This window comes from Sinocyclocheilus rhinocerous, unplaced genomic scaffold, assembly GCF_001515625.1.
Source record: "Sinocyclocheilus rhinocerous isolate Xijiao unplaced genomic scaffold, SAMN03320098_v1.1 scaffold1256, whole genome shotgun sequence".
Classification (NCBI taxonomy): domain Eukaryota; kingdom Metazoa; phylum Chordata; class Actinopteri; order Cypriniformes; family Cyprinidae; genus Sinocyclocheilus; species Sinocyclocheilus rhinocerous.
The window spans coordinates 1,497,759-1,511,193 of NW_015646445.1; the positions used below are offsets into that span (position 1 = coordinate 1,497,759).

Genomic DNA, 13,435 nt, shown 5'->3' on the forward strand with positions numbered 1-13,435 from the left:
CAAGGCAGACGAACTTAGAGTGGTTACAATCATCCGGGATTAAATCACGCTTGATTTTGATGCAATATTTACACTAGGGCTGTGCAATTAATCGCATGCGATTGTCATGCGGATCTCGTCTCAGCGTAGTAAATCTCCATCACCTGCTTTCAGATTGAGCGGCATTCACTACACAGAGCCGTAGTTCACTGACAATTAGGCAATATCGCGTTCATAATCGCAGATGAATCGCATTCGATTATGAACGTGATATCGCCTAGCTTGTCAGTCAACTACGGCTCTGTGTATTAAATGGCGCTCCATCTGAAAGCAGGTGATGGCGATTTACTACTAATCCCGGGACCGGCTTTACTGATGAGATGCGCATGACAATGGTAAGGGGCATTAAATTTTCTCGACCAGGCACCGAGTGCTGCCAATCACAACACACACTGGCCCAGCTAACCAATCACAGCACATTTCGTATTTCAGAAGGCGGGCCTTCATTTGATACAGGAACGATTCGAGCCGTTCATGCCAAACTTGGGAGAGTGGTGTTGTAATAATGTAAAATATGTGCAAAATAATGTGTTTTTCGAACAACCTAGTATGAGAGCCTGTTCTAGTACACATCCAACACAAAATCAAGACTTTGTAAAAGAGCATAATAGGACCCCTTTAAGGCCTTGTTTGATATATTTGGTCGACAAACCTGTGCATATAATGATTTGAAACTTGTTTGGAGAAATTATTCATCAACACCCAGAAACAAGACAGCAAACCACAACCACCACTCAGATAACCAAAAGCCCTGAAAGCGAAAGTCAAAACAGGCTCCAACACGTCGGAAACAAGTTTATAGCAAACACTTCTATGGTGTCAGAGGGAACTACACAAGTCAAAAAATCATCCATATGCTCATAAATCATAGCGGAAAAACATATCCTCAAATTCAATGTGTAAGTGTTTAACAGTAATAGTTTTCACAGAGTGAGAAACTTGGACTAGTGAAGGTCTGCCTGTTTAAAAAGAAAACACTATTACTTAATGAGCCACTTATGACTCCTCTCAATTTCTTCCCCATTATTTTTATTGCAATTTTCAGAGGAGCACTAACGCTAGTCTGTTGTTTCTGTCTTCCCTGAACAGCTTTCTCTGCCAGCGGGTGCTTCGTGAAAAAAAAAAAATTGCTAGAAAATAGTACAAGTGGAAAATAAGGTGAATTTTGAACTTTAGAAACTTGGCCTTGGAAAGGTTTATTGCTTACTGTTCGCAGTCTCTCGCAGAACACTGTGTTGACTAGTGTCGAAGTCAAACAAATACTAATGAAAAACTATGACCTCAATGAAATCTTAAAAAAAGCGTATTAGGTCACAGTTTTCATTATCTTTCCCTCATGTCCACCTCTTCATCTCCCACACTCACTTGCTCACTCTCTCAAAGAGACAAACATGCAGAGGTCAAAAACATTTTTAAAAACACTGTCCAACACCTTACCACACCATCTCTCCACCCTCCTGTCTGATTTGCAATGCATTTAGAACAGTTATGTTTAGGTTTGACACCTTTAGAACAGGGAATGTGCAAATGTGGACACCAGGAATACAAAAACAAGTTTTCATCATCATTCTCATATCTTAAAGGTCTCATATCCCTTCCACTGATGTTTATTCACTTAATGGCTGAAGTCGCAAATAATAAGTATACTATTTTATAATGCTTTGTCTATAATTGACAGTTTTGGATAATGGATCATGTTTTCAAAACACTTACTCATGTGCGATAGCAAGGGACCATTTAAAAAAAAATGATATTTTTTCCAAAAGCAATGACGTTAGCCAATCGGTGGCTGTTTAGGGACAGAGGGTTTCAAATAATTTTTTACACACACAAACACACATATATACTTGTTTTTGTGCAAAAACTTTAAGTGAACCTCAAGGAACATATTAAAATAAAAAAATCCAACATGATGACTTTAAAGAACTAAATCACCAAACTGGAGACGTCACATTCCAGTACAATGCTTTATTGAAGGCACTTCCCAAAAAATCCCTATGATATCATCAGCCTCGCCTTTGTTTTAACTATTTATCACTGAATAAGATGTTTCTTTGTGTGTCAGTGAAGTCATATAGTCACAATGAGAAAAAACAGAGATCGGATAATGCAGAAATGCAAATGAAACACTTCACAATCACATAACGTATAATTACGCAACTCAGATTCCAACTTGTAACATTAAGCCCAGAGAAATATATAACCATATGGATCAACTGGCTCAGCAAAGAGGATTTACATCCTGTATCCAGCACAACCACACACTCACACAAGCCTCCTCGTTCTCTTGAGAGGGAATAACTGCAGCATTCTTATCAATTAAGTGCTTCATTACACAGAAGGATTTAAAGAGCTGGGGGGCATTATGTAATTTTGCTAAAATGCATCTCAAAGCTTCTACCACACCACATCATATCCCACAGCTTGACATTTCAATCACCCCGGAAAATTCATATACACACACACAGGTATGCTGATTCAGAAGCAAATCATTAAGTAGCAAACAAATGCATCTGATGGATTTCTTTTCCTTTGCCAGATGGAGAGCTCTGCTCACTTAACTGTTCATCAGACATGCAAAACACGAGGAAAAGTTCAAAGAAAGATGCATTTATCTGCAGCGGCCTGAATTACACTGCTCATGTGGGTGGATTCTCAAAAGAATCATGCCAACTAGAACATCTTCAAAATCCTTATATTAAGTGATGTGCTATGAACAACTTATATGAGCAGAACTAGTCTCTCTATAGGCAAGGCAAGGCAAGGCAAGTTTATTTGTATAGCACATTTCATACACAATGGTAATTCAAAGTGCTTTACATAAAAGAAAAGAAAAAAAATAATCACAACAATAAAACAAGGAATTTAAAAACATTGAAAATGATTAAAACAATTGATTTAAGTCGTGACAATCTGATGTCTCGAGTGCCTTTGGGTCTCGCTCCCTGTTTGTGCCATCGATTAGTGTGACAATCAGTTTCGGCTTGTTCCTCTACACTTGGTATAAACTGTTGAGATTGACTAGGTTCATGGGACTCACCGGCTGTATGCTGAGGGGGTCCGTGACAATGGTCTGCTGAGTGTTCTGCCTGTTTTGGAAGTCCTGCAAGTAACTTTGTTTCAAGAACCGCAATCCTTTGTAGAAGTTTGCAGTAGTTCATGCAGCAAGTAGATTCAACAGAAGGCATTTTCTTTGTCTTCTGTTTGAATGTGGGCAGCTGTGTTTTCCCTTCTCCGGAATGTAAGCTGCTGGCAGTGGGAGGCAAAAGTCTTCTTTTTCGTGGTATTATTCCAGTCCCAGAGAGTTTTTTGTTTTAGTGTTTGTGCCAAAAATATGTTGTTTGAGCACTGTGCTGATCTGCTGAAGTAAAAATCTTAGAAAAATCAAAGAAAAGTACAGAAATAGGGAGCAAAGCGCAGAGCAGTAAGCAAGAACGTCCGAACGGTAGCGAAGCCGGAGGCCTCGGAGGCCTCAGATCTTCACTGTTTGTTATCAAAAATTAATGAATGAATGAATGATGCATTTATATAGCGCTTTATTGTGTATTGTTGTACATCCAAAGCGCTTTATAATCATATGAGGGGGTCTCATATGCGTTTATATTTTTGCATCATCATATGCGTATATATTTTCATTAAAAAATTAATGCGTTTATGAAAATTTAAGCATGCTATAAGTAATCAGACCAGGGAATGATCAGGGTCAAACGCCTGAACACATCTGCAAAGCAGAGAAATAACTACTCAATTAGTAGTTTAATGTTTAAATGAACACAAACTGGCTTTTTTATATAACCGTAACACATAAATCATTCACTCTCGAGAGGTACTATGTCAACTGTTTTCACAGTCAATGTAGAAGCATATCTCTGTTTGTTTATGTGACTGAGCCCTGTTTTACTGTTCACTGGTCATGTTAGGCCACTGTCATTTGTTATGAATGTACCCACACAAACTCGCACTCACTAGCCAATAACCCACCACTTCAGCTGACTATACAACTCTCTGCAAGGCTGTTTGCACAACACCTATGTAAAGCTGTTGTTCACTTGCCCTTATTAGCTTCTCTATTGGTACAACAAGTTTAAACACACTTGATGAATCAATGATCCTGTCTGGAACACACACACACACACACACACACACACACATACACATTCACTCTATGAAGGTTTACAGTAGTTCAGCTTGACTTACGGAAGCAATCTGGACATAATGCTGGTGATTTCTGTTTTTAATCTACGTATGGGTCAATGACATTACATATTTTGGTCAAGATCTGTCAGGCCATCCTAAAACTAAAACAAAACGACTAGATCTACTTACAACTTTTCAATTTCTGATTAATAACAAGTTTTTTGTAGGGCTTAAAGTCAAAGTATCTATAGGCAGTGTAACTTGGCTTAAATAGGTTGGCATAATCAGAAAGATCTTTGTAGCTAGCTTGCTTTGAACTATTATTAATACTTGAAGAACACATTAAATAGCCAAATCAAAGTCAGTGTGGCACCCAACAAGTAGGAAGCCATTTTGGTCAAGAAAAGAAATGAAACCGAAATAATGGAGTTCCTCATAATTGTGTCAAGGAAGGTCATTAGGTTAAAGAAATTATATATAACAGATTTGACCTTTTAAAAAAATATATTTGCTGTAGGTCAAATGAGTAACCCCAAAAGCGCCTTGATATTTACATCTCAAAATATACTCCCAAGTACATTATTTTAGTCTTTCCAAAAACTTGACATACATTTTATACTAGATTTTCACAAAATGTATGTTTTTATCATCTTGGACGACAGTATTTGTCATAGCCACAGCAGTCATGTCATGGTAGGTGCCATCTCAGAGTGACATATCAACAGATAAGTGACATTTACAGCTCCTCTTCATTAAAAAAAACCCCCAAAACCATAAAAACCACAACTTCCCAATATGTCATGAATCATTCAAGCACTTAAACACATGACAAACTCAAGTCGATATTGATTTTCTTGTTATTCAAACCTCAAACAGACCCTTGATAAGGATTCACTGTATTAATACGAAGTGACCTGTCAAACAACTTCAGCGCCAAACAGCAAAAGGTCACAGCGCCAAATGTGACCTCTGTTACGTCACGACGGGAACTATCACTGTATTCTGACGTCAAAAACGCTCACATGGAACGGAACTTCTGGAATGCGACATTGTGACAAGCGCAAACACCTGTTTAGCACCCTCAACTGCGAGCGGTTATGTCATCACAATCACATAAAGAACAAACAAAACAAAAAAAAACTTGAACCGTCGCCGCGGCCGTAGACGGTCAGACGTGTTCAGAATACTGAAACCGGTTCTTACCTCGAGACGGTCCAAACTGACGAAACTGGCTATAGCAAATCCATCAATAATATCCTCCTCTTGAGAACTAGACTCGCGTCTCTTCCTCCGGGGGGGTCGCGGGGTTTTGCTCGAGGAAGTCGAGCGCGGCGGAGCGTTTTTACCGGGACTTCGCTCCCGTTCGGAACCAGACGAGGGGCTCCGATGTTGGGCTTCCCCGGCGCGCGCCTCCCGTTTCCGTCCCCTCTCGCGCTGCGAACGGGATCTGCGACTCTGCTTCACTTTCCCTTCCATTTTAAAATCGGTGCGATGTCCTCCCCCCGCCCCCCCGCAAAAAAAATTAAAAACTGACACTCGATCACGTCAAAACCAATCGATTCCACACAATCAATAAAACACACCCATAGATACTGGAGCCTGTAAACAATTTACAGTATGACCTTGGATGTTAAGCTCCGTAACGTGGTAAACAAACAAATGTGATCCATGCAGAAGGCGTGTGTGTGTGTGTGTGTAATCCAAAGCACGGCGTCACAGGATCGAAACGCCTCGCTTCATTTAAACAGGTGCAAAATGGCTGTTTAATTACGGTCGCGTGAATTCCAAGCGCACAGCAACTTTGTTGCAACGGAATACAACAACATCAGTGTGTGTGTGTGTGTGTGTGTGTGTGTGTGTGTGTATGTATGCTGCAGACCGCACGCTGGATTCATGTTGCTGGCCCTGCTTTAATTTCCACCCGTTTCATGACCCGCCGTGCCAGAAACAACAAAATAAGCATCCGCGTGTTTGTCAAAGAATTTACAAATAGGAACTTATTGCATCGGCAAGTTTCAATGTGAAGAGACGCCACGAAACCATCCGAGACAACACGGTCCGTTATATCCCCCAAAAATCCTTCTTCAGCACACAATCCGCCAAAAAACAAATCATATCCAACCAGGAAAAGAGTTCTTTATCCAGCAGAGAGCAAGCTGAACGCCTCCATTCCTGAACGCTGTCCGCGCGCTGCGACTGAAGGGAAAGACGTCGTCGGCGTGTTTGTCGGAATACGCGAAGCTTCGCTAAGTGGCTTTTAAAGAGACAGCGGATAATTCACATCTCCTCTTCTCTCTGTTCTTGCTCGTCAGAAATCGCACTGCGAAGTGTAAACGCTGCAAACTGACGTACTTCCGCCACTTCTGCGATTGCCAGAGGAAGTGAGCTGGTTTATTATATTACTCCGAAGAACTTATTTTTTCGTGGCATGTCGTTTGCAGGGTGTTTCTCGTCTGTGACGTCCGCCTGTCAGCGGGTGGAGAGACGCGCAGTTAGCGAGCTGTCGGCGGCATCAGTGCAGGCTGCTTCAGAAGCCCACACAGCAGCCTAAACGCGCTTCTCCATTATACACATTATAACGTGTGCATCATCTGCCTCAAATGGTCTCTTATACATTCCAATGACCTTTAACCTAGTTGCAATGAAGGGAAATGATAAATAAAAACTGTCACCCCATTTGAGCCTCAGAGTATTACACAGCATTTCTGCCTTCTATCCCTCCGTCCATACTTCCTATGTACCTATCCATCTATCCATCCACCCATAGTTCTTTCTATACAGCATTCTATCTACCTATTTAATTATCTGTCCATCGTCCATCCATCAGTCCATTGTACTATCTATCTATCTATCTATCTATCTATCCGTCTTTCTTTCTACCAGCAGTTCAGTATGTTTACTAACATCATGATGACTCAAGTTCAATGTCAATCTGCTTTAGTGTTTGCACAACTGAGGAGTTTTGGTGCAATCATGTCATTAAACTATTTTAAAACCGGTAACTTCTGATTAACTGTAAGCCTGTACACAACTCATTCATCACATTGACATGCCCAGTTTAGATTTGTGGACACAAAGCTCAGGGGAGGAAACTCATGAGACACTTCAAGCCACACTCACCACCCACAGACCCTAGGGAAGGCATTACTATAACAGCAGGAGATAACAGTGGTCTTTGGACTCACTAAAGCAGCCCACAATCACACATCACTGAATTATTCAAGGAAATCCGTTATTTTCAGCTCAAGTGTTGTAAATGATGGAAAGTGCAAATGCATAACTTGTACAGGGGCAATTACAGGCATTGCATGCAATAAAGAGCAATGCATTGATACAAACTACAGTAAGTCCTCCTTCATGAATTCATTACATTTAAATGACAGGTGGCTCATTACTAAGCCAGCTGGGTTAATATATCTATTTTTGAATCATGCATATCATAGAAATGTAAATACAAATAGAAAATGTATGTAAATAGCACAACTGTTGTCATAGAATACGACTACACGTATAGTAACAAAGCAGACACTTGTCAGTATTTCATAGCCATTAACTGTCATCACCACTAGTGCCGGCTGTTCATTCTCAAGCACTTCTTGTAGACCTTCATTTAAGTGCACATGATGTCATGCAGCCCCAGAAATATAAACTGTAGCACAACAGGTCAAAGTGTGTTTTTTCCCACCTCTGCAGTCTGGGTCTTAGCTCACTTTTCCATATAATAATTCAGCGCTCTGTCTGCAGTTATAGGCTCTTAGGCACCGTGAGGTTGCCTTAAGGCAGCAAGAGAGCACCTGTCCTCCAGAGAACACACACACACATGAACACACAGTCTCAAGATCATCCAAGTCATCCAGACTTATAAATGATTTATTTTACACTCCACTCTTGCAATAATGTACAGTGCTATCAGCACTACATCACCATGGGCTTGTCCTGTCTCAACACACTCAAAGCAATCCTTCTGAGGTCTGATCTATCTATCTATCTATCTATCTATCCAATCTTTCTGTCTATCTGTCTATCATCCATCCTCTTTTTTCTTTCTTTCTTTCTTTCTTTCTTTCTTTCTTTCTTTCCTTCCTTCCATCCATCCATCCATCCATCCATCCATCCATCTATCTATCTATCTATCTATCTATCTATCGATCTATATGATCCATCCATCCAATCTTTCTGTCTATCTGTCTATCATCCATCATTCATCCATCCATCCATCCTTCCAATATTTTTATCTATCTATCCTATCCATCCATCCATCCATCCATCCATCTATCTATCTATCTATCTATCTATCTATCTATCTATCCAGTCATGTTATCACAATGTTCAAAATGTCTACGCAAGACTGTGCCGTTTTACCGGGGATCTAGATGTGCTTGGATACACTAGCTGCAGGACTGTAAGGGTGAATTGGAAATGGAGAGTGTCAGCAGGGTTAGGAGATAGGAGTAGTGGGTACCTAAGCTATATCATTATCACCGAGGAAATATAAACTGAATGTGAGGTTGTCTTTATTTAAAGAAAGACAGTGGGAATTACTGGAAGGATTTTGAAACTGAGTTGAGCTTTATTGAACGCATCACGCTGAATTAGATTAGTCATTCACTGAAATGAAATGTGAAAAGGCAAGTATAAATGTCAAAGTAAATGCCAAATAAAATGTAAATAAATTTCTTTCTTTCTTTAAAAGAAATACCTTCACTCACAAACGGCTTTGCTTTTTTGACTAATCTTTTCTCAGGAAAGTCACATAGTCGGGATCGGTCAAAGGCTTAGCTCAACATTTTTGAAGAAATTCAGAAATGAGTTCTATTGATTTTTCACCTCTCCGCACCTTCAAGCTAAACTAACATCCCGACAGACTGTTATGTCAGTTCAGCTTTTCTTTAAAGATATCTGCACAAATCAATACGGCTTTGGCGGAGCATATACAGTAGATCCCTGCGAGAAGTGTGGACACATTCAGCGTACCTGGGCTTTTGATTGATTCTGTGGAACATACTGATGCTTATCCTCTTAACAGTACTTTCTCTGATAACCATTTGTATTTTCCTTGATAACAATCTGGCAAGTCAGAGCTTGAAAACAGAGTCGGCGCAAATGTGATGACTAAACGCTGGGAGCATTTCATCCGTGCTGATCTCTAAGGAGTATGTCAAAACATGATGCCCATCCTCTCTCCCTGGACGGCCCCTGTAATTGCTTCTTAAGAAAACATGGGAACTGAAAGTAGCAACGCTCTCTCACACATTTCACAGGTCAAGCAAAGAGACAAAACCACATACAGTATAAACCCACTCTGAGTGCTACAAAGACACTGCACATACACAGAGGGAAATATTAAGATATGCCAGATAGAAATTAAAACAGGCAAACTAAAGCCAAGGAGACTGTAATTGAATGCAAGTGGCTCTCCTAACTAGATTGGGTTTATGAATGTCATGACATTTCCAGACACTTGCCGTGTGCATGTGTGAGCAGAGGTATGTCGTTTCCAAACATTACTGTGGTTATGTAAATTTACTTAAACAGGTAAATCAGCTCAGTGAAGCGATATCTGAGCTGAAGGGCTTGTCTTATCAAAATATAAATATCAGTGCGACTGAAATAAAAACAGCTGCATGACTGAATTAATCTGATTAAGCTTCTTAAAATAAAGCTGAACCAGTGGTCAACCATTGTGTTTTGCTACTGAAAAAAAATAGCTACCTACCGTTCAAACATCTGTTCCAAAATGCTGTTAAAATGAAAAAAGTCATTTTCCAGAAATGACATTTAGAAAGTCATGATAGAAATCTAGTGAGATATTAAAGGGACAGTTCACCCTAAAATGAAAATACTGTCATCGTTTACTCTAAACCTTTATGAGTTTCTTTCCTCTGTTGAACAAAAAGAAGATATTTTGTAGAATGTTGATAAATAGTGGATGGTAACCATTGTCTTCCATGGTATTATATTTTTTCCCCCCATACTATGGAAATCAATGGCTATGGTCAACTGTTGGCTTACCAACATTCTCCAAAATATCTTCTTTTGTGTTCAAGAGATGAAATAAATGAATACAGGTCTGAAACAACTTGAGTGTGAGTAAATGATGACAGAATTTTTGGGTGAACTGTCTCTTTAAGAAAATCTCCGTTGTGTAATGTATTATTTTCTGATGGAGAGAAGCATCTGAAAGCATCTTTCCATGATGTGAACAATCACATTTTTTTCCCTCTAATGTCACAGTATAACAATTAAATGGTGTGATGCAATCAACTTTGTGACTGATGTTAGAGTGACAGCAGACGTATAAAATCGGAGCTTCTACAGACTCAAACTATTAATCTTCTAAACTTCTCAAACCAGCAAATAGCTGGAGACGACTTGTTGACATTTTGACATTAGATCCTGTTCATGCATGACTTTTAAGCAGAGTACTGCTGTTAAACATATAGAAAAGGCTGTATGTTGGAAAGATGGCACAGAATGTGGTGCTTTGGCCCTTTAATTTGAAGAGCTGCTGTTCTTGTAAGGAACCCAGGATTGAATCTGGCTTGGACGTGTCCCAGTCCTGTTCTCCCTCGCTCTCCCTGTTTTGTCTGGTCACTTCCTGTAAAATAAAGGTAACTGACAAATTTAAAACAAGTATGTGTGAAAACATGCCATGAACAAGACCTGTGGTTCCTCTACTTGCAATGACTTAAAAAAACACATTATATTTGTGATATTTTGTTAATTTTTTTAAATGTTTGTTTGTTTTTCAGAACATATGCAATTAAATTGATCAAAAGTGACAGTAAACACATTCATAATATTACATAAGATTTCTAAGATGGTATCAAGCTTTCCACAAAAACATTAAGCTGCAACACTGTTGCAAGCACCAAATCGGTATAACAGAATGATTTCTGAAGGATCATGTGACACTTAAGGCTATAATGTTATAATGGAATCACAGGACTAAAACACATATTAAAATATTTTTAATTAGAAACCAGGTTTTAAAAAATTACAATAACATTTCCTGTCATTATTGAATTTCCATCAAATAAATGTAGGCTTGCAATGCAGACTGCCTTGCACTGAGATAGATAGATAGATAGATAGATAGATATATGTACACCGTAAAAAAAATTCTGTAAAATTTCCAGTAAAAAAAACGGCAGCTGTGGTTGCCGGAATTTTACTGTAAAAAATACGGTAGCAACATTTTAGGTTTTACGGATTTAACTTAAATTTACAGTTAAATACCGTAATTTCATTAACTGATATAATGTTAATATACCAACCTATTGAAGTACTGAAATCTGTTTTGTACGTTTGTAATACACTGATAACCACCAAAAGCAGGTGGTGATGAAAGAAGAAACATAGTTATTTCAACAAAAAAACATCAAATTTGAAATGTAACGCAGGGAATTCTGGGAATGTCAATTTACGGTTATTCACTGTAAATTATACGGTCTTTTTCACTTCCAAAAACGGTATACTACCATAAAATTACATGTAATGTCCAATACAGTTTTTCACCGTATATAGTAGGGCAATTTACCGTTAACCATTTAACAGGATTTTACTGTAGCATTTTTACAGTCTTTTACCGTTAAATTCACGGTCATTTTTTACAGTGTAAGTACATAGTAGTTAAGGCCACCTAATATAAAGTGTATGTGATTACCTTGTATATTATATTTGCTTAATTAACTTAATTCAAACTACACACTAACTCTTAATTGTCCATAGGAGTGAAATGTCGATTGATTTGAAAATGAAAATAAATAAATAAATAAAAATAGACTGTCACTACTGCTAATTCTAAAGTTCATGATTCAACATCCCAGAGAAGAAAAATAAGTCGGCTACCACATAACTTCAGAACATTGGTACAATCGCAGAGGAATTCTGTTCCTCTCTGCATGAGTTTGGTTTCTCTTCTATCCTGTGCACAGCGGTGATGCTGCTGTAATAAAGAGAGGATGTGACAGAGGTGTGTGAACACTGGCGTGCTTTCACAGAACAGAGAAGAGAATGGCCTCTGACTGTCCTCCCAGTGGGGTTCCTCAGTCTGGCATTTTCTCTCTGTGTCTCTGTCTTTGTTTCTTTCTTTCTCTCCTTCCTCTCTCTTTTGCGCACAGACACTCCAAGGCCTCTTTAGTTAAAACTGTGTTTCTGTTATCTGGGATCAAATGCACATCATGGCAGCCTTCCTGCATTCAGCCCAGCATTTGCTTAGATATCCGTGTCACTTGCTGGGTCTCTCACAGAAACTCTTGCTTTTCAACACTCATGTAGTGTGTAATTCTTTACCCTCCTCTGCCTTTAAGCGATGTCTGTCTCAAGATACTAATCCCACGCTGCTTTCTCAAGGTGATCGAGTATATTTGCTGATTTCATTATGAGCAGTAGAAATATTCAAATTTCCCTTCACTTTCTAGCTAAAATAAAGTTTGAATAATTCACTACAATAGGATGACCACTCAACAGACAAACCATTGTAAACCAACCTAAGCTTGTTAACAGTAGAAAAAAAATAAAATAATAAAATACACACACTGAAAGAAAAAAATGGAAACATCTAAATGATCTTACAATAAATATTATTTTACATCACTAAATCAACATAAATTAACATAAGCTATACCAATACAACATCATGTAGAAATAACTTTTTAGGGTAAGAATTGAAGTTACAACTTCGTATAATACCTATATAAATACACACACACACACACACACACACACACAGGTTTGTTTTTGTGAAAAGTGGGGACATCCCATAGGCGTAATGGTTTTTCTACTGTACAGACCGTATATTCTATTGCCCTACACCAACCCTACCCCTAAACCTACCCCTCACAGGAAACTTTGTGCTATTTCAGATTTTCAATACACTCCATTCTGTGTGATTAATAAGCGTTTTGAAAAGTGGGGACATGGGGTAATGTCCTGAAAAGTCACCTTCTCCTTGTAATACCTATGTCATACCCTTGTCATTATACAAATTTATGTCCTCATTTGTCACAAAAACGCACACACACACACACACACACACACATGACCAAACGAAAACGATATTCTAACCCAACCCTAACCCTAAACCTACCCCTTACAGAAAACCTGCTTGCATTGTTACACTTGTTACACTTTATAATTTACTATTTTTAGACCGCAGGCCGGTTCCTACAATGTCAAATATTTCAGGTTTTACTGTCCTTGTGGGGACATTTGGTACACAAGTACACACACACACACACACACACACACACACACA

At 38.8% G+C, this 13,435-nt stretch overlaps 1 protein-coding gene across 1 annotated transcript in view; it reads right to left on the reverse strand.

The window, feature by feature from the left end:
* The window catches only part of LOC107707821 (fibrosin-1-like protein), a gene marked incomplete at its 3' end in the record, with an annotated part of 343,126 nt that extends 336,675 nt beyond the window's left edge, over positions 1–6,451 (reverse strand). Inside the window, exon 1 of the mRNA XM_016511913.1 lies at positions 5,380–6,451. Within this exon, the coding sequence (XP_016367399.1) occupies positions 5,380–5,652 (273 nt within the window). The remainder of the gene's footprint in view (positions 1–5,379) is intronic.
* Positions 6,452–13,435: the final 6,984 nt, after the last annotated feature.